This window comes from Centroberyx affinis, unplaced genomic scaffold (genome assembly GCF_046629955.1).
Source record: "Centroberyx affinis isolate AG114_WGS23_722 - 3 ecotype Tasmania unplaced genomic scaffold, CSIRO-AGI_Caff_v1 ptg000915l_1, whole genome shotgun sequence".
In the NCBI taxonomy this organism is placed as follows: domain Eukaryota; kingdom Metazoa; phylum Chordata; class Actinopteri; order Beryciformes; family Berycidae; genus Centroberyx; species Centroberyx affinis.
In genome coordinates, this window is record NW_027279498.1 from 216777 (window position 1) to 237227 (window position 20451).

At 43.0% G+C, this 20451-nt stretch overlaps 3 protein-coding genes across 3 annotated transcripts; all 3 read left to right on the plus strand.

Moving 5' to 3' along the window:
• The first annotated feature begins 1771 nt into the window (after positions 1–1771).
• inf2 (inverted formin 2) lies at positions 1772–7480 on the plus strand. Its single transcript, XM_071521689.1, has 5 exons — positions 1772–1865; positions 5215–5625; positions 6262–6377; positions 6617–6776; positions 7443–7480. The coding sequence occupies exons 2-5, from the start codon at positions 5229–5231 to the stop codon at positions 7478–7480; spliced, it is 711 nt and encodes a 236-aa protein (XP_071377790.1). The 5' UTR covers positions 1772–1865; positions 5215–5228.
• Positions 7481–7790: 310 nt separating this feature from the next.
• LOC139645871 (inverted formin-2-like) lies at positions 7791–14219 on the plus strand. The gene is made up of 16 exons (XM_071521740.1): positions 7791–7880; positions 8133–8265; positions 8489–9070; positions 9230–9413; positions 9645–9747; positions 9896–9981; positions 10086–10186; positions 10371–10441; positions 10532–10639; positions 10731–10801; positions 10922–11042; positions 11163–11327; positions 11725–11827; positions 11973–12125; positions 12444–13376; positions 14191–14219. The coding sequence occupies exons 1-16, from the start codon at positions 7791–7793 to the stop codon at positions 14217–14219; spliced, it is 3033 nt and encodes a 1010-aa protein (XP_071377841.1).
• Positions 14220–15299: 1080 nt separating this feature from the next.
• adss1 (adenylosuccinate synthase 1) lies at positions 15300–20305 on the plus strand. The gene is made up of 13 exons (XM_071521669.1): positions 15300–15686; positions 16784–16886; positions 16990–17052; positions 17147–17197; positions 17339–17405; positions 17566–17673; positions 17769–17850; positions 17953–18079; positions 18182–18336; positions 18921–19045; positions 19241–19338; positions 19477–19626; positions 19984–20305. Exons 1-13 carry the CDS (start codon positions 15495–15497, stop codon positions 20034–20036), a joined length of 1374 nt encoding a protein of 457 aa, XP_071377770.1. The 5' UTR covers positions 15300–15494; the 3' UTR covers positions 20037–20305.
• Positions 20306–20451: the final 146 nt, after the last annotated feature.

Genomic DNA, 20451 nt, shown 5'->3' on the forward strand with positions numbered 1-20451 from the left:
CAGGGAGGCTGTGAAGTTACAGCGACTATACAGCTCTAAGCCACTTGCCACACTCACAAGGGTAAAGATAACAACTGCAATGCAACAAATAGAATTACAACAGTACAACAAATTCTCAACAAAGAATGCATAAGGAAATAGAAAGGGACTTTCCCAGGAATAATAAAACTCCTGATCTTCAATGAAGGATTGAATGCAAACAAAAGCCTAAGCTAAGGAGTGTGGAGTTCATGATAATGGCTATAGGCTATAAAATAACACAGATGGTTTCCCCATACCGTTTAGCTTGGATGAAGAGCTTGGCTATGCACCATCTCATGTAATTCATGATAAACTAGTTTGCATTATCATCTTCATGCTCTGATGGGTATAAAATTTCAGTTCTGCTACAGTGTAGAAAAATGTAAAACTGTATATAACCCCTTTATGCAATAAAGTAGCTGCTTTGGATGGTTTTAGTACACCCCTGGAAGGTTATGTAAGCAAACCTAAAAAGTGAGATAATCCCTTCTAATATCTGGATCCTCCCTGATGTTAGCAGTCTAAATAGTTAACAGGACAATTTAGACAAATGGGACTTGGTTTTGGTGAACAGCAACCAAGTGCCATTCCACTGGGAGAAAGGAGGAAACCTGGTCTAGATTGCCATGAGGAGAAAAAATGTCTAACAATCCACAGGTGACTCTTAACATTGTTAGACCTTGTGTTAATGCCCCACAGCAGATCATACCCTACTGGCTACACATTTTTCCTCTATCAGATAAAAGCCACATTAACTCAAGAGTATAATCCCATGTAATTGTGATAATAATCTTGTAGCAACACAGTTAAGAGTCACTGGATGACTTGAGGAATTCCAGGTTAATCCTCCCTCAGCCTGTCATCACAGCACCATCAGCAGCTACTGTCCACATCAGGTCCGGCTGAGTGGGAGTGAGTGAGTGGGAGTGAGAGGGAGGGAGAGAGGGCCCATCCGGTGGCTGCATTCAGCATCACAAGCATCGTCAAGCCAGCTGAAGATAGAGAGAATAAGACCGGAATTTAGGCAATTTCGCCTTCAAAATAAAACATTGGGTACTGGAGTTGGTACTGGAAGAATTGGGAATGGCTTACAATATGGATTAATTTCTATTTAAAATGAATAAAATGACGGACATCCTTCCAAGTTGTCTGATATATATTATGTGATTGAGTTCTTGAATATTTCTGACCCATATAGTCTATTTTATTTATAGGCTATATTTATATTTTTAGCACTTGTACTAGTTTGTCACCATGCCATTTTGTAAATAAATCTGATTATGGTTGTGACTGTATGCTGAACTAAATACTTCGTCTAAAAGTTAATTCCTTACTAACATTACACTAACAGTAACATTCTTGATATTTCCAACATCCTAAATATAGATGGCATCTCGCATGTGCCTTTGACTCGGAATATATGCCATGAAAAGATTTGTACAGTTGTATTTTCATTTATCCCTCCTTAAATGCAATCCTTGTTTTCACTTTGGCAATTTGTATTTCTCCAAAAAACAAAAAAAAACAAAAAAATGTACCATGTTTGCCAATAAGTGTTTTATTTTGAAAGTTATGACCGGAAGTGTTATTTGAGTATTGCTGCTAACTTGACACTGGCAGGGTCTCACTAGTGAATCAAAGCGCTGGGGCCGTGGCGATTTGAGGAGAGTCCTACCATTCGCATACCATTCAGTGGTTGCCCTGCCACAGTTGAAATTTCCCGGGGCTTCTTTTCCATATTTTGTTGTGAAAAAAGACAGTCTGGGTGACTGCAAAGCGCTGCTCCATCTGAAACAAACCAGAGGACGCGATTCTTCAAGTGGTTATTTATGGAATAAGACCAGGTAAGCAGATGCGCCTGTCGCTTATTAGGGTTAGAATTGGTTATCAGATAGGTGATCTGTAAGGGGACAGCAGTACATATAGCCTACATGGCATTTGCAGTACAATAAATAGCGTTCATCTGTTTGCTTTTCTGTTGTCTTAATTCGCCACAGTAAGGTGACCAGTCCCGTTATGTCCCCCGTTATGTCCCCCGGTATGTGAAAAATCGCAGCGCAAAGTAACGTAGGCTAGAGATGGACCGTTAATGTTGCTATTTCACGTCGTTTTTTGCATAAATGTTGATGGTGGACGAATGCACAATCTAGGCTAGGATGTTTGGCTATAGTGTACTGGTATATCCTTTGGTAATCGATGTATAATTTAGTCCTAAACCGCCATGCCTTTGACAGAACGAATGGTTGACGGTTATTTTAAACCAAAACGAGAAACTGTTGTGTTGCAGAAATCCAGTTAAATTTAGGATTAATTTGCACAATATGGGCTTATCTTCTATTCTGTTTTGACAAATCTGTTTTAAATCAATCTGAAAACGCCGAAGAAATCCACAGGCAGTCTGAGAATAACAGAAACCACTGGAATACAGTTAGCCTAAGTTTCAACTTCAAAATATGTCGGTAGACTTTGCAGACAATGTTTCTAACTGTTTCACATCGACAGGGGGGGGAAAGGTAACCTCAGGACACCAGTTAAATGAGCGCCAGATGTGCTCTATTTTAATCACACAGCAAATATTCTACGATGTTTATGAAGATGTTTATTGTATTTTGTGCTTTAGATAAAGCAGGAACACTTCACTCCATTTATCAAGGCATGTGTTTTGAATAAATCTACCAAGGAAACAACTACACCATTTCAAGGCTCAAAAGGCAAAATCTAAGTTCACTTCATCAGTGTCTCTGTAAGTTAACCAAGGACATTTTAAAGGGAAGAAATGCTTTGGTCTTTGATCTGACATGTCCCACAATGTTCCCATCTCCTTGCCAAATATCACATTCCAGAGAAAGGAAAACCAAAAAAATCATTAAACGGTCCCATGAGACTTAATTTTCCCCTATACCTAGTTTATTTACTTATTCATTACTGCTGACACATACAACTGTATTGATGATAGTGTGTTTAGACAAATTTTATTCCCAGGCATACTGTATGTTTGTATTTGTTACAGAAGAAAAAAAATCAATAAAGATGTTTCTGCTTATACATACAGTAAGTGTTATAGTTGTACAGTAATCGTGGGCTGCAGTGTGAGTTCTGCTTCCCCAGAGGACAGATGCGTGGGCCTGTCCTGTGTGCAGCATATAAACCTGCTATTAGTGGTGAATGTGGGAGCTATCTTAGACTAGTTCAGGAAATGAAAGTCGCTTATATTTGGGGAATGTACAAAAGAAAATCCAAATATTTTTTCATTACATGTGAACTTTGGCATCATTTGTCATGTAACCCTGCTGTTGATACACAAACAGAAGATCCATAAACTTGGGATCAAATCGACATTTGTCGGAAATGAAAATGAAATTGAAAAAGGGGAACGTGAGCTGTCACACCAGCATGTTTATCTTGAGTTGAGCTTCCTGTCCCAGGAAAGTCCTTTCCTTCCTACTGAAACACGCCTGACCCGTGCTGGGGAGTCCTGCTTACAGCAAGAAAAAAAAGGAAAAACCATTTCCTTGAAAGTGTCTTCAGTATCAGTCAGAACTATGACTTTGCAACAAGGGGAATTCTTTTCACATAACTCAGTTCATTTTAATGAGGCCTAATGACTTCACCAATGCTCATGACCGAGCAAATTCTGCAGATGAAAAGCTTCAACTGACAACCTTTGTACCCTATTCAGACTGATCCGTAAAAGACAATGTACCTTTCAATCAGAAAGTGTTTAAATGTTTGTCGGAGATAGCTCCCATTAGGCCGTAGAAAGGAGGCAGTGAGGCAGGGAGCATTCCACCCATTTTGTGGCTAATGAACAGAGCTCTTTGAAGTGTGCTGAGAAGGCCTATTGTAAAAGACCATTGTCTGCTGCTTGCTGCCACGGTAACACTCTCACACTGGCAGCAGGAGTCAGACAGAATCAGTAATGCTGCAGTCAAAGCCGACAAATGCCTTGCCAGAATGTGTGAGGAAAGAAAAAGCTCCATTTTACCTCGACTGAAGGGATGACTGTACCTACCAAGTGAATAGAAATCCAGTTAGATTTTTTTTCACAGCTCATTACCTTTGTTCCCTGTGAATTAGCCTTGGCTTGTAACTGTATTCAGTTTATTGAGCTCTTCACAGAAAGCTCCACTAAGAAGCAAGGATTCCTGAGTAGGGCCTTTGCGTTGTCTAGATATAGACAGACATGGGACTTGTACACTCTTATGTTGTAGTTGGCCTAAGCTCTCTCTGAGTGTGTTCTGTGCAGAGCGACATTGTGGTTGGTCATCTTCATCATTCAATGTCACAGCTGTATATCTTAACCTTGCCAAGTGTGAAATCATCAACAGGAGTTCAGGAGGCCAGCAGAACCACTCTGTTCATTAATGCTGGACCAGCTCATATCACATCTCCAGCACAGAGGAGGTATTTTTAGACTTTTAGACAAGGTTTTCCCTTTTTTAGTCCGAATCCTTATCCTGTTTGTTTTATGAGAGTGAGGGAACTTGCTTATACTAGTTGCATGCATTGCGGTGGATGTTTTTCGGAGGCTCGGGGGCGGAACAGGTTGAGAAATAGAGGAGACTGTGTTCTGGGAATATGCCAGAAAAAGGCTGCTCTGTGATCAGTGTGTGCATTCACATCAATGTCAGGTATATTCAGATACTTTGATGGTAGAGAAATGTTTCAGTGTATTCGTTATCGTCTTGTGAAACTGCAGCTTTTTCCACATTTAGCTCTCAATAGTCAGTTTGAATCTGTTCACATCGTAAATTGCCATATGCACCAACCAGGCAACGTTGAGCCTGTCTTTGTGTCGAGTGTTGATGAGCTGACAGCGAGTCTCTTCTCTTTCAGGCAGGATTAAGTTGGGATGTTTGGCAGAGCGAGTGATGACTGGACTGCTGACATATCTTCCACTCATCCACAAAGTGCAACGCTAACGTTTCCTATTCTGTGTTCCCTTCTGATAAGGGCTTGTTTTGGCCTGCTTCCTCTGGTCTGGATAGAGATGAGGCCATTGTGTAGTGCACCAAATGTGTTGGATATCAGTGCAAATAGACACTGTCTGCAGATAGCAAAATGAGAACATTGCCAAGGCCAAAACAAGTAGAAATGACTGTTTCTTAACAATTGCTGAATTTTTTCGTTTTTATTCATCTGAACACACTCTGACATTGACATAAAACTGAAATATCTTTCATCCCTCCGCAGCCCTTCCAGACATCATGTCAGGGAAGTCCGATGGGAAAAAGAAGTGGGCGGCGGTGAGGGGCCGCCTGGGCTCCTCGCAGGACTCGGACTCCCAGCCGGAGGCCAACCTGGAGAGCGCCGACCCAGAGCTATGCATCAGACTGCTGCAGGTTCCCACCGTGGTCAACTATTCTGGGCTGAAGCGTCGCCTGGAGGGCAGCGACCAGACATGGATGGTTCAGTTCCTGGAGCTGAGCGGGCTGGATCTCCTCCTGGAGGCCCTGGACCGCCTCTCGGGGCGGGGCTGCTCTCGCATCGCTGACGCCCTCCTGCAGCTCACCTGTGTCAACTGCGTACGCGCCGTCATGAACTCCTCAGCGGGGATCCACTTCATCGTAGATAATGAGGGATACATCCGCAAGCTATCCCAAGGTTGGGCAACATCTAGTTCTGATGAGCAAACACGTGCAAAAGGCCTTTCACTTGATAAAACCCTGTCAGAGGTTGCACAACTTTCCCCTTTTAGAGATCTCGTCTGATTCTTTAAGCCTTAGATGAGCAAACAATACTTTGAGTAATATGTTATTTTGGTCAAGAAATGTCAGTCAACATGTTTCATTAAAAAAAAAATAACATTAGAAAACAGTCTTATGTGTGAGGATGTGAGGTAACATTCAATATCATGTAACATTTATCATAACTCACATGACCCGATGGTCTTGTTTGACACAAATTCCCTATTGAGCTAAAAGTTCAGCTCTTCACGCAGAGATGAATCATACAGGGTTGCTTCAGGTCAGTTATACATATGCAGTGTCATAGTTGAACGGGCATTGGATTTCACATACACACACACACGCAAAACAGACGCTTATCTAAGGCAAAACACTGCATCTTTAGAGGGCAAAGTTCAAGTTGCATTGATTAAAAGGTATTGAAACAAAGCATCCTGCTAGAGTCCAGACACATAGGGGAAAGAGTGAGAAGAGCGGCTTGCTGTTTGTGAAATAGACGGGAAATATATAGGACTGTACCTGTAGTAATGTGAGTGATCATGACGTCCCACAGCCTTGGACACCTCCAACACCATGGTGAAGAAGCAGGTGTTTGAGCTGCTCGCTGCCCTCAGCATGTTCTCCACAGATGGTTATCGTCTGGCACTGGACGCCCTGGATCACTACAAGGCAAGTGGCCAACCTGCGGAAGATTCATATTGCTTACATGTTTTCTGAAAAGTTAATGGGTGTTGTGTTTTACCTTTGTTTTTATGTCAAATGATATGGGAACTCTGGATATTAAACACCATAACAATAATGCCCTCTAGTGGTGGATTGCATGCACAAGCGATATCATCATCAGAGTCACATTCTTCCTGGATTATGTTGAGGTAATTACCTATAATGACTTTGGTTTGTCCCCGCAGGGCGTGAAGACCCAGCAGTATCGCTTCAGTGTGATCATGAACGAGCTGCAGGCCACAGACAATGTCCCATACATGGTGACGCTGCTCAGCGTCATCAACGCCCTCATCTTCGGGACAGATGACCTCAGGGAGAGAGATAAGATGAGGAAGGAGTTTATCGGTACGCTTCTTGGTTCACCTGCTACTCAGCAATTTGTCAGGAATCTAGGCTCAGGTCATGAGCAAGGTCACGCAGCGGTAAATTGTTCATGTAAAAGTCCTCCCCCTCTGTGCTGAAACTCCACAGGAAAGCAGAGGGGAAACTAGGCCATGAGCAATAGCTCTATTACAAATATCTCTGTCACTGGGTCTGTCTAAGAATAGGTCTGATGGCCTCATTCTCACTTGGGTCTGGAAAAACACCTGAGAACTGAGCAAACCTCAAATATGTAAAGCATTGCATATTCCTGCACATTACAAACGTCTTGCATTAGACTGAAAATGTATAGTTCACATACCCTCTAATATTGATTAAATCACAGTGAGTTGGTATGATTTTAAAGATGTCTTTGAGACAAATAGTTGAGATATTTTAAGACAAATATGTCACATTAGCAAATACAGGGGCCTTTCTAAACTCATTAAAATGCCCACCCACCACCTGAGCAATCTTTTGATTGGCCACTCCTATTTTGTAATTGCTCACCTGTGACTTCCTGCCAATGCCCACAACCAATTCATGCCAATGTGAATAGCTGAGTGGTCCGTTTTTAAGAACAGGTTTCTGGAAAATTGGTACTTCAGGGTTGTTAAACTCACAGCTGTGTGCTATCTTGTTGTCTTGCAGGGCTTCAGTTACTTGATATACTGCCCAAATTGAGGTGAGTCTTCCCTCTATTGTCAATTGGTTCAGTCAGTCTGTATCAATAAATTGAATTCAAGGTGCAAAAAAATGCAAAAAATCATAATCATTGCAAATAAAATAATGCTTTTAGGGAAATATATTGAGGTATAAGCTTATTCATTAATCACATGAAATGTAAACAAATGTCCATATCATAGCTTTTTGTTTTTTACAATGTCATTTAAATGCTATGAAGTCTCCCCATGCCCAGCAGTGATCTGTATGTGTGTGGTGCACAGGGAGCAGGAGGATGAAGACTTGATTATTCAGTGTGAAGCTTTTGAAGAGGCAATGGCTGAGGATGAGGATGAGCTGCTGCGGGTCTATGGGGGAATTGATATGAGCAATCACCTGGAGGTCTTTACAACACTCTTCAACAAAGTGAGAACTGACTGTCAGCTTCATCATGTACCACAGTGTCCTAAGATGTTCCAAAGTGCAGAGTGAGATGGTTAACAAAGTGTGGAGACTGCATGAATGAATGTACCTCTGTCTTTTTGTTTTTGATCAATAGAATTTTATTCATTACTTTGCTTGGTGTACAGACTAGCATTGCATCAGTAGACTAGGCGTGTAGACATGGCAAGTCTACTTAGAGTGGGCTTATGCGTTTGTTCCTGTGTGTGTGTCCAGGTGAGCAGCTCCCCAGCCTCTCTCCAGCTGCTGTCCATCCTACAGACCTTGTTGCTGCTGGGGCCGGAGCGCTGTGATATCTGGCAGGCCCTGGAGGCCCTCACTAACAGAGCCATACTGCTGGCCCAAGACTGTGAGTCAACACTGCAACAACAATACATTCGCTTTTAAGTCAATAGCCTAAAGAGGCCAATAACTAATCCTCAGTGATTTTTGTGTGAAGAGTGTTAAGCGTGTTTGTCCAGGAAAATAGATCCTAGTGGTGAAACGCAGGCTACGGTGGATACCTGTTTGTTTTTGTAGTTTGTTTGAACGGGGTTTGTCAGTGTCTGCGCTTGTGTGGATTTGTGCTCCAGCTCAGATGGAGTCCTGCGAGAAGATCATGCAGCGCCTGATGTTCTCCAAGGGCAAGAGCAGTGTCAGTCGTCATGAGGTGGACGGGCAGCTGGTCAGGAGAGCGGACAAGGCCGTGCAGACTGTTCTGGTTGGCGAGGACGAAGAGAAAGTGGCCAAAAGCGCCATATCCGCCCAGATGCCGCTGTGTGCCTCTCCTCCGCCCCCGCCTCCACCCCCACCCCCACCTCTACCCCCATGTATGACCGGGCTCCTGCCCCCAGGCCCCATCCAGTGCCCACCTCCGCCTCCACCTCCCCCACCCCCTCCACCGCTACCCAGCATGGGCGGCGGACCCCCACCACCTCCTCCCTTGCCTGGAATGGCTCCCCCGCCGCCCCCACCTCTCCCACCAGGGTTTGGTGGTGGGCTGCCTCCAGCACCCCCTCCCTTACCTGGCATGCCCCCTCCGCCGCCTCCTCCCCCGGGCATGATAATGGCTCAGAGCAGTCAGGCCCTGGGGTGCTCCGCGCCCAGCAGCGCAGGCCGGTGCCCCACCCTGCGGATGAAGAAGCTCAACTGGCAGAAGCTCCGTGCCGTTACTGGTGAGTGTGTAAAGCTTTGGGTTTTTGAACGCTCAAATGATTTCAAAGGCAATCTAGTTTTTACCCAATGAGGGCAGCAAACACTGTGTGATTTGATAGGAAGTGCGAGCTCATGACGGGTGACTCTCTTCCCTCTCACACACACCCCCACACACGCAGATGGTCACTCCATGTGGGCGTCGGCTCAGAAAGACCCTCCTCCTCGGGAGCCGGACTACAGCAGTATCGAGCAGCTGTTCTGTCTCCCGGTGACCGAGCACAAAGACAAGGGGGCAGCTGCTCCTGTCAAGAAGGAGCCTAAAGAGGTGTGCTTGGTCAACACTCAACGCAGACCCTCAGAGCTGTAGCACTCACAGGACAAACACGCCTCATTATCAATGCTGAATAATCAATATGCATTCCCACCTTCTCTCCTTTTGCTATAGATTTCATTCATTGATCCAAAGAAAAACTTGAATTTGAACATATTCCTGAAGCAGTTCAAATGGTGAGCTATTTAACCATCGTTTTGGTGTTGATGTTAATATTTCTGGTCCATTTCCTAGCTCAGTATTTTTCCTTTTTCTCTATTCAGCTCGAATGAGGACTTTGTTGCCATGATTCAGAATGGGGATCGGACTAAATTTGATGTGGAGGCGCTAAAGCAGCTTCTGAAGCTCCTGCCAGAGAAGCATGAGGTTGGCATTATCAGTGCTTTTGTATTTTTGAAAAGTAGAGGTTCATGCACCTTTTATCTGTCAATACAGCTGCCACCTGAAAATGACATTGCATATATTAACAAGACAGTGACTCAAGTCTGACTCACTGTGTTCTGCTTCAATATAGATTGAAAATTTGAAGTCTTTCCAAGGAGAGAAAGACAAGTTGGCTAATGTTGACCGCTTCTACATCGCTCTTCTTGCTGTACCATGGTAAATATTCTTACTCTACTATTAAACTATATGTTGTTTACTTAGTACTCTCCATTGTATGTATACTGTCATATTCAGCTCCTTTATCTTGCTTGTTTTCCCAGTTATCAGTTGAGGATTGAGTGTATGTTGTTGTGTGAGGAGACTGCCTCAGTGCTGGACATGCTCAAGCCTAAAGCCGAGCTGGTGGAGGAGGCATGCCAGTGTAAGTAAACAGCAGCACTTCAACTGTATAAACATACATTTTCCAGTGATGGCCCTACACCCTCACTGTTCCATTTTCTATATCAAATACCACCTGATTGATCACACCTCTTGTTGTGCTCTTTAAAATATCCAACTGAAAATTTGAAATTTACCACAAAATGAATATGTGACTACTTTCTCAGCTCTCAGAATGAGCGCACTCATGCCCAGTTTCTGCAGGCTTATCCTTGATGTGGGAAACTTCCTCAACTATGTAAGAACCGCTCCCAACTCATTCATATTTTACTTACGCTGACATTTAGACAGAGCTTGCATTCTTAATTGGCTATCGGTCTACTTCCAGGGAAGTCACACAGGGAACGCAGAGGGGTTCAAGATCAGCTCTCTGCTCAAGCTTACAGAGACCAAGGCCAACAAGAGCCGCATTACCCTGCTTCATCACATCCTGGAGGTACACTATCTGGCTCGCAGCAGCCCTACAAGAATTTCTTTTTCAATCATCAACCTATTTAATTACCCACTATGTGGCTTGTTTTGCAAAGGAAGCAGAGCTGAACCACCCAGAGCTGTTGGCGCTGCCAGATGATATAGAGACTTGTGAAAAAGCAGCAGGGTATAATAACCTCCTTCACATCTACTCGAGCTCTTGTTTTTCCTTTTTTAATTTGTCCTCAATGGATCTGGAATTGGCATTTATAAAAAGACATCAAAAGGTTTTACTTTTTGTCTTCAGAGTTAACCTGGACTCCATTCAGTCAGAAACCAGTGCCTTACTGAAACGGCTGAACGGGGCAGCCAAGAAGGTCTCCAACTCTGTGGAAGATGTGAAGGAGCAATACGCAAAAGTGATTGAAGTAAGATGATACTCTCCAATTTTGCCTCTCAATAGAGCCAAAAAAATGGATAACTTAATACTGTAATTGCTTTGGAAGCTGGATCCAAATCCCCAAATGCCTTCCTTTTCTCCACGCTAGGAAAGTCTGGAGGCGTCCCAAGCTTTAGAGGAACGGTTCTCTGAGATTGAGAAGAAGAAAGGTGAGCTGGCCCTCTACCTATGTGAGGATTCCAGTCAGCTGTCGCTGGAGGAGCTCTTTGGGACCATCAAGACTTTCCGAGGACTTTTCATCAAGGCACTGAAGGTTGGGGAGCTCAACCTCACCATATTTAATTCATGTTCCCTTTTATTATGATACTATATGATGAAAGCTGTGCATGGTCATACATTTGTGGCCTTTTTATATAGGTTTATATTACTTATATAGCTTGAAATGTTTTCTTGGGACACGGCTCTTTCAAGACCTACACTCCCCTATGAAGCTGCAACAATTAAGCACGCTATACTCGAGTGTGTATGTGTGTATGTATATATATATATATATATATATATATATATATATATATATATATATATATATATATAGTGATGTGTATACTGTTTAACACACTGCTTCACTTGTATATATGTACTGTGAAACTCTCTTTTCTCTCTTTTTTGTACTTGGCGATTAGTGATATCCTGTCTTTCCCCACTAACAGGAAAACAAAACCAGAAAAGAGCAGGCAGCCAAGGCAGAGAAGAGAAAGAAACAGCTGGCAGAGGAGGAGTCCAAGAGACAGAAGGGGGAGAATGGAAAAATAAGTGAGTTGTGACACTCCCTCGCTCTTTTTCCGAAGGGTGCACTGTACTAGAGATTTCCTTTCAAATGTTCCTTTCAAACAAAGATGTGATTTTAAATGGACAGTACATGAGTGTCTTGAGCCTTCGTCCTACCTTCTGTCCCCAGTCAAGAAAGGCCTCGTGCCACAGGACGATGGTTGCATCATTGACCACCTCCTGGCAGATATCAGGAAAGGCTTCAGCCTCAGGAAGACAAGGCCCAGGTGCGATTCGGAAAGCCTCCCCTCTAGTGAAATGCATAGGGATACCGGCCCACCTGGTAAGGACAAGAGCCTGTGGCCTCCATCCACAGCTCCTAGCTCCGCTCCTGAGCCACTTAACTGTGAGCCGCAACACGGCCTCGCCGCTTTATCTGTGCTCTCGTTTGTGCTTTTGCACCTCTGGCTTCTGCCCATCTCACTACACTAACTCCATCACTTGGTTGCTTGGCCAATCTGTTAGCTGTTATTTTCATACGGACTCTCTAATGTCATGCTTCTTTGCTCACTTTCAACCAGTAACCATTTTAATGATTATTATTCTCTCAATGTATACACCTTCCACATCAAGGCTAATACTGCCCACCTCTCCCCTTCAGAATCAAGTGTCAAGCCTGTAGAAGAAGAAGCAGAAACCTTGGCTCCAGAAACAGCCACCATTACCGATTCCAGCCAGCCTCAGGCAGAGGGGCACAAGGCCACCACAGGCGGAGTGAACGGCCTCATCAGCAAACCCCAGGAAACTCCAGCAACACTACTGAGTGCACCCCAACACGGACCAGCTTTACCGCCCAACACACCCCAAGGAGGATCTGCCACGGCAACGAAGTCACCCCGAGAAGGACCTGTCGCATTACAGAATGGGAAACGCCAACAGAAACCTGTAATATCACCAAGCAGTCCCCCGTGTACGATACAACCTAAGCTTCAGGTGGGAGAGGAGCAGCCATGCCTCCCCACAAACGGCTTTAAAACAGCCGCATTTGAGACCAATGTCCTCATCAACAACCAAAGCCCATCTTCTCTCTCAGACTCTGAGCTGGCAGAGGCCGTGCTGGATGGCACCTCCAGCCTGGAAACTGGGAAGTTGATGCCTGAGGAGCCGATGGGCAGCAGTGTGGAGGCTCCGCTCAATGGGAACAACACGCTTGCTGTGGCTGATGTACACATGGAGCTTAAGGAGAGTAGTGAAAGCAATATAATGGAAGTTGTGAAAAATAACATGAGTAATAAAATAAGCCATTTGACACAGACTGTGGGACAAGAGAGGGGTAGAGAAGAGCAGGAAAGCATCACTGGAAAACGTTCTGGCCAAGATGAGGTCGTGAGTAACAGACGCTCGGACCCCAAAGACAACGAGATGTCGGTCATCAGTGAGATCCAGGGATTTGACGTACCAGACGGACTGGATTCAGATGATCTCCTGTCATCGGTATCTGAAGCGCTGCCTGCATCAGCTTCAGCTCCCCCTAAACCTGAACCAAAGAAACAGCAGAAGCTCTTTAGACGAAGCAAAAAGAAGAGTCATGAAGGTAATCTATCGATCACCTCAAATAAAGATCAAGTTTGGAATGCTAGTCTCTTGATGTGTCTTAAAGGGAAATCCTTATTTGTTTTGTTTTTATTGCAATTTACATTCTATATTTTATGTATGGGCTATGCTAGTATATGTTTTTTGCATGGATGACATGGTCTTTTTTTTAAGTACGGAATATAGAATCAATGTGTCTCACACTTGATTTGAAGTTTTAAATAATTTTTGATATACAGATCATAAATCAATTCTCTATTACACTGAGTCCTTTTATAGTCAGTTTGTTTGAATGTTGTGTTTTCCATTTTGACTCTCTAAAACACAAGGTAACAGTGGAAAAGGACACAGTAAACATAAAAAGGGCTGTGTGTTGCAGTGAGGTAGGTCAAGCGACGGGATGGCAAACTGATGTAAGCAGGAACTTCATCCTAATGAACCGCCGAAGCTTGATCCAAAATAACGCATCATTTGTCGGTCTAACTGGAGTCTGGATTTCATTTGTCTGTGTCGTCCAGCTTTTAACATTCTCGCTCTCTTTAACATTTTGCAAAATCAATGGTTATCAAGCCAAAATCTTAACAGCAGTCGAACTAGTGCCTATTGTGTCTAATATTGTGCTTCTAATGTCCATCAAAATTGGGGGAAATTAATCCAGAAAAGGGAGTATGGAGTGGGGTACCATAATTAATCTTCTTAACACTGGCAGTGGTTTTCTTATCTCAAGCAGCCTTTCAGTTTGTAGACATCGTGGACTGAGTCATTTCATGAGTGCTGTCAGTTTTCTGTGTCTCCGCCCCTATTTTCTTGTCTAGTCCCCAAGCCTCCAAATGGGACTGTTTAACATACTAACAACACACAGTCTCATGTGCTACCTGTGAACTGTCCTTTGTTAATCTGACTTTGGTGAAAGCTATATGATCTGAATGCATTAAAAATGTTGTGACTACTGAAGAAACTTTCAGCATTTTGAAGCAGATGTGGTCAAGTTTGCTAATCATAAATAATATACACCATATAAATAAATTATTTTCTCTACCGAGTGCCTTTGAGCCCATTTTATGCAACAATAATGATAGTTACTCATGCAGGTATTGAGTTATTTAATGTTTTTCAGTAGTTTTCAATTCTGTCTATTCATTTTAGTTTTTATTTCCCTAGGTGACTCCAGGAAAAGGAAATCGAGAGGAAAAAGGAAGTGTTAATCCAATAATTCCGTGCAGGATTTCTGAACTTGATGGACTAATAGCCTATTTTGTGAGACTACATGAATATTGACTCCTTCAAGAGGATTCTTTTGAAATGTTTTTTGTTTCAGACCAAGAAAAGTAAACGCATCTAAGGCTAGGATCTGCACAGCCTTGATGTGAACATGTCACTTTATGTAAATGAATTATAGCCTATATGTATATGAGGATGAGTGATATTTTTGATTCAGATCTATTCAAAAATTAATATGCTTTATATGTCGTTTTGTATAATTGTTGTAAAATATGCAGTGAATGTGTTTTCCCATAGCTATATTTACCTTACAGCAAAAAGAAAGATGCAGTGTTTGGTGCAAACTATTGTTGAATTTTACATGCCATCAGAACAAAATAACTGTTTGGATCTCATGTCAAAGACTAATTTATTCTCTAGAGGACATATATGACACTGGATACCATATAATGGATTGTATGAACTTGTGATGTTTTAAATATATTTTATTAAAAGTGACTTCATGATTCAGCTGGAGTTTCAAGCTATGTTTACAGTCAGTGATGTGGTGGTAAATCTGCGGTAATTATAAGGCAAACCACAAATATAAACAAAAATTAATTAAGACTTTAAGAAAAGCATTAATTTAGTTGGACCCTACCCTCATAACTTATAACAGTTAACGTTATATATTTGTCAAAGATTAGAGTATTTTCGGTGGCTTTACCCTCTACATCCTTGTTATAGTGGCTACAGGCTTCTGTCTGTGCGTGTGACAGCCTTGGAGACAACTTGCCTCGGGACAGCGACGCACTGCGCGTCTGGCTCTGACATCACCGGCTATGAAGTTACAGATATGGCAATGCCACAGTTGGAGACAGTCTAGTCTGCTTGAGACGGACAGCCATAAGCCACCATCATGTCGTTCACCTGGTCGGCGAAAGACCACAAAAGTTACACGAATCCGCCCGCCGCGACGGGGCTGAAGCGAGCACGCAACGACACGGGGAACAAAGTGACGGTAGTGCTCGGTGCGCAATGGGGAGACGAGGGCAAAGGGAAAGTCGTCGATTTGCTGGCGACCGAAGCTGACATGGTGTGCAGATGTCAGGTAAATTCATTAATGGTTTCATCTCAACATTAACAGGAGTGTGCGGTTGTTTTAGTACTGAATTATATTTTCTTTATTCCCACAATCTCGATCGACACAAAGGAGTCGGTCACATAGTGAAGCCCTGGTAGAGTGCAACAGGTGCTGAGTTGACTGAAAACACTTGATATAGCTCTGTGTTTTGGTTGACAGTGTGAACAGGACGTTTTACTATTTGCCAACTGAATCCTCTGTGACCTCATTTATTGTTACAAGAAATATGTGCAGCCTATTCCCTTGACTGTGCATTAAATCAGTCAAAAATGAAACAAAAGAAGAAAAATAATTGTGGATGTTGACACAAAACTTCAAAAGACTTGACATGAGAAATGCCACATACCATTATTTGTCCATTTTTAGCAGTAGTACACCCAGTGTAACCCTAACCCTAAGCACAACTTGTGTATTCTCCTAGTGAATTTTACTACTAACTTCCAACTCTAAACCTATAGGGTAAACTTTTGATTGACCTATTCAACTGAGCACAGAGACTACAGAAAGAACATGCACGTAAGAGGCATAAGCTAATTGAAATGCCATAATGCCAAACAGGCCAGTTTCTGTCCACTTAGCCTACATGACACTCTGCCCAGAAATCCGAGGCCAGTCTGGACCTGCACAGAGTGAGACCTCCCCACAGTTGCTGTGTTGTACTCTCTCTCCACTGACAGTTAGGACTGGCACCCGGTGTTCTGGAGGCCTGAGAGCCCCACCCGCTGGGCTAGTGCGAGGTCACATTCCCAGGGTGGCTTGACATGTGAGAAGGCCAGGTCTTAGCCAGAGGGAACAGAGTGGAGGGTCCACCAGCACCAGCCAAGTCTGTTAAAATAGGTGCTGGAAAAGCGTGGTGAATTGGGCAGAGGGTGATTTACACTCTATTACCGACTCGGAAAAATAAGATTAGAAAAACACACTGGGAAATATCTTCTGTGGAATATATTCTGTCTTGGGTGTTTTCATCATACTGTATTTGTTTATATCATCATAGCCGACACTTCTTTATGTAAATTACAAAGTTTGTCAGGACACTGTCACTATGTACCCTGCTTTGATTTTAGGGGGGTAACAATGCAGGGCACACGGTGGTAGTGGATGGCAAGGAATATGACTTCCACCTTCTCCCCAGTGGAATCATCAACAGCAAAAGTATATCTCTCATTGGTAAGAACTTCAGTCTTTCAGCTTTGTAGTGCCAGCATGACTATCAGTGTTCAATGTTGATTTTTACTGTGAATACACAAACAGTTTCCGTCTGCTCTCGTAGGTAACGGTGTGGTCATACACTTACCCGGCTTGTTCGAGGAGGGCGATAAGAATGAGAAGAAAGGTATTTTGTCAAAAAATACACATAAACACATAATTCACTGCTGGAAAAGATTGGTTGTAAACGTCCATACTTGTTGTTTATGCTTTCTGACCAGGTCTCAAAGGCTGGGACAAGAGACTGATCGTCTCAGACAGAGCTCACCTTGGTATGTATGTGTGTCGCTCTTTGATGGTAAATGAGAAATTTGGATTCCACAATTCAAATATATGCAGCCTGTATAAATCATGAAATTGTTTGTAGTCTGTGAGGGTGATGTTTAATTGACTTGTTTTACGTCTCTCGACAGTGTTCGATTTCCACCAGGTTGTTGATGGCCTACAGGAAACCCAGAGACAAGCACAGGAGGGAAAGAAGTAAGACTCAATGTGTACAACTACCAGTGAGCTAGACCTCCCAACATTTTGCCAAAAGACTAGAAATATGCCAGTGTACTGAATAAAAATCAATGATAGATAATATATTCCAGATGTGCTTTCAAATCAGCTCAGTTCGGCTTGTGTTTTACAATAACAGCATTGGAACAACCAAGAAGGGAATTGGACCCACTTACTCCAGCAAAGCATCCCGCACTGGCCTACGTGTCTGTGATCTTCTGGGTGACTTCAAGGACTTCTCTTCCAGGTAGGGTTGGTTGTTAAACAGCCTCAGACCAAATGCTGACCCATTTCACATACAGTCACGAGTCGTGATTCATGAGTTTTGGGGGATCTTTTCAGATTCAAGAACCTTGTCCAGCAGTATCAGTCCATGTATCCATCCTTGACAGTTGACGTTGAGGACCAACTGAAAAAACTCAAGGTAGACACTGCTGAAAGTGATTATTAAGTGATTCAGTACTCACATTTGATGGATATCACCATTTCCAGCAACAACATATTCCTGTTTTGCTGTTTGGTGCAGGAATATGGCGAGAGATTGCGGCCGATGGTGAGAGACGGGGTCTATTACATGTATGAAGCTCTTCATGGAGCTCCAAAGAAAATTCTGGTTGAAGGGGCCAATGCTGCTCTCCTCGACATCGACTTTGGTAGGGTCATCGGCGATGAGGTGGATTTTTGAAGTGTTTTGGATATTAAATGAGGTGTTTGGGATGTGTGAAGGAGTCACCCGATTGCATTCCTCCCCTCAGGCACATATCCTTTCGTGACGTCATCAAACTGCACTGTGGGTGGGGCATGCACTGGTCTTGGCATCCCTCCCCTGAACATTGGTGATGTGTTTGGCGTATCAAAGGCCTACACCACCAGAGTGGGAATCGGAGCCTTCCCCACAGAACAACTCAATGTAAGAACTCACTGAACTATTTGGACATTCCTCAAGAAAAACCCTCAAATTACTGGGACTCTGACACTAGACAATGACCTTTGTTAAATGTCTTCTTTGCTACTGTGACCTTCCTGTCGTGTGAAGACGAGACATTTATGTAACTCATTGATACTGAGCTCGATATGTATAGTGTGTTTATGATCATGTGACTGACGCACTGGGAGCAAAGCCGGCGGAGGAGAGACATTTACTTGCTGAGAGCAGCTGTCAAATTTTGTGAGAGACAGGCTCAAACACTCTTTACCTCTTATGCAGATCACATGTTCAGAGGGATAAATTTAGGGCCAGAGTCCCGGTTCAAGATAGATTTACTGTGTGGGCTGGGGTCACGTTACCTAACACGAGACCTGGCCATAGGGATATAGATCAAGATGTTTTCAACTTTATTCCCCACTCCTTCTGAGATTATATTGTGCTCTTCTTTATGTATAGCTAATGCACTGATTACATAACATCAAGGTTCTGTAGTTAAAGAGCGTTTCTGGACATCATTTGATTCGATGAGTAATGAAGTGACAGACCAGGCTGTGTGTTTTCTGTAGGCGGTGGGTGAGCTGCTGCAGACGAGGGGTCATGAAGTGGGTGTAACCACGGGAAGGAAGCGCCGCTGCGGCTGGCTGGACCTGGTCATCCTCAGATACGCCCACATGATCAATGGCTTCACTGCGTGAGTGGATAGAGGAGTTTAGGGCCCGTCTGTTTTACCAAATGCAATCATCTTGAGCTCTACTTCATTTTAATGTATGACTGTTGAGGTACATTTACCATTAATACCTACCTTTTTTCTGTAAATTATGAATGAATATAATCATAGACAGCACACATGAATCTGTTTTTCTAAGACTTGTAACCTCTCCTACAGCATTGCTTTGACAAAACTTGACATTCTGGATGTGTTGGATGAAATCAAAGTTGGAGTAGCCTACAAACTCAACGGCAAAAGAATTCCCCATTTCCCAGGTATGATCTTAACAGGAGGAAACCAAATGTAAAAGACGACTCGCAGGGCCGCCTACTTTGTTTGATCTGTGTGGGTAACACAATCAAGACACATTATTGACATAAAGATCAATAATGATTCTTCTCATTTATCCATAGCCAACATGGAAGTTTTGCACAAAGCGGAGGTTGAGTATGAGACCTTCCCTGGTTGGAAGACTGACACATCTGCAGCCAGGAAGTGGAACGACCTCCCTGCCAAGGCACAAAACTACATCCGCTTCATTGAGAACCACATTGGAGTTCCCAGTACGTTTGACACAATACAAGACAGGATTGTAGTGATGGTAGTCCTGATGGAAGTGCAGAATATAGCAAACCTTACACATCCAGCCTTTTACTTTGTAATCATGATATTTCAAAGGTCTTTGCAATAGTCTATACAAAGCTTAAATCTACAATACACACGTATGCAGAAAACAATTCTCAGTTGCTACCCTGAAGGCCTCCAAACCAAGATCAAATAGTAATGCAAAAACTATGTGAATGCCTAACAGATCCATTAGGTGGCACTATTTCGTTTATTAGTAATGTCCCTTTGGTTATGACTGACGGACACAGTGGGCTTTTGTTTCCTGATATATGTCCTTCTCTCTCTCTCTACAGTCAAGTGGGTCGGTGTTGGAAAGTCCAGAGAGTGCATGATCCAGATGTTCTAAAGGAAAAACTTTACCCGCCCTTGAAGGAAGGATATGGCACAGAGGATATAGCATGATGTGACCTATTTTCATCCCCTAAAATTATCTACTCCTGTTCAATTAATAGACAACTGTGTAATCTTTGAACAATGTTGGCTGTGGTTTTGGTTTGTTTTGTAACAGTGCTGGTCATCATCATCAGATATTCATGTTCTGCAATTATAAGGCTAGTGTCAATCTACTGTGCCACAATACCAATTAAAACAGCACAATTGTTTTGAAATAAAACTCATAAGACCTGAATCCATGGTGGACACTCTATGCTCCATAGGGGACCAAGAGGATCATCTACATTGAACACTGTTTTGATTTCTAGAGGCTGGCCTGACTTTCTGCAAAGTCAACATAATTAGTAGATGCCATCTTTATTAAGATA

Coding starts and splice junctions, on each gene's coding strand:
- inf2 (XM_071521689.1), top strand. CDS start 5,229: ATGTCAGGGAAGTCCGATGGGAAAAAGAAGTGGGCGGCGGTGAGGGGC. Junction 5,626..6,261: donor CATCCGCAAGCTATCCCAAG/GTTGGGCAACAT, acceptor GACGTCCCACAG/CCTTGGACACCTCCAACACC. Junction 6,378..6,616: donor ACGCCCTGGATCACTACAAG/GCAAGTGGCCAA, acceptor TTGTCCCCGCAG/GGCGTGAAGACCCAGCAGTA.
- LOC139645871 (XM_071521740.1), top strand. CDS start 7,791: ATGGCTGAGGATGAGGATGAGCTGCTGCGGGTCTATGGGGGAATTGAT. Junction 8,266..8,488: donor CATACTGCTGGCCCAAGACT/GTGAGTCAACAC, acceptor TTTGTGCTCCAG/CTCAGATGGAGTCCTGCGAG. Junction 11,328..11,724: donor TTTTCATCAAGGCACTGAAG/GTTGGGGAGCTC, acceptor CCCCACTAACAG/GAAAACAAAACCAGAAAAGA.
- adss1 (XM_071521669.1), top strand. CDS start 15,495: ATGTCGTTCACCTGGTCGGCGAAAGACCACAAAAGTTACACGAATCCG. Junction 15,687..16,783: donor ACATGGTGTGCAGATGTCAG/GTAAATTCATTA, acceptor CTTTGATTTTAG/GGGGGTAACAATGCAGGGCA. Junction 17,053..17,146: donor CGATAAGAATGAGAAGAAAG/GTATTTTGTCAA, acceptor CTTTCTGACCAG/GTCTCAAAGGCTGGGACAAG.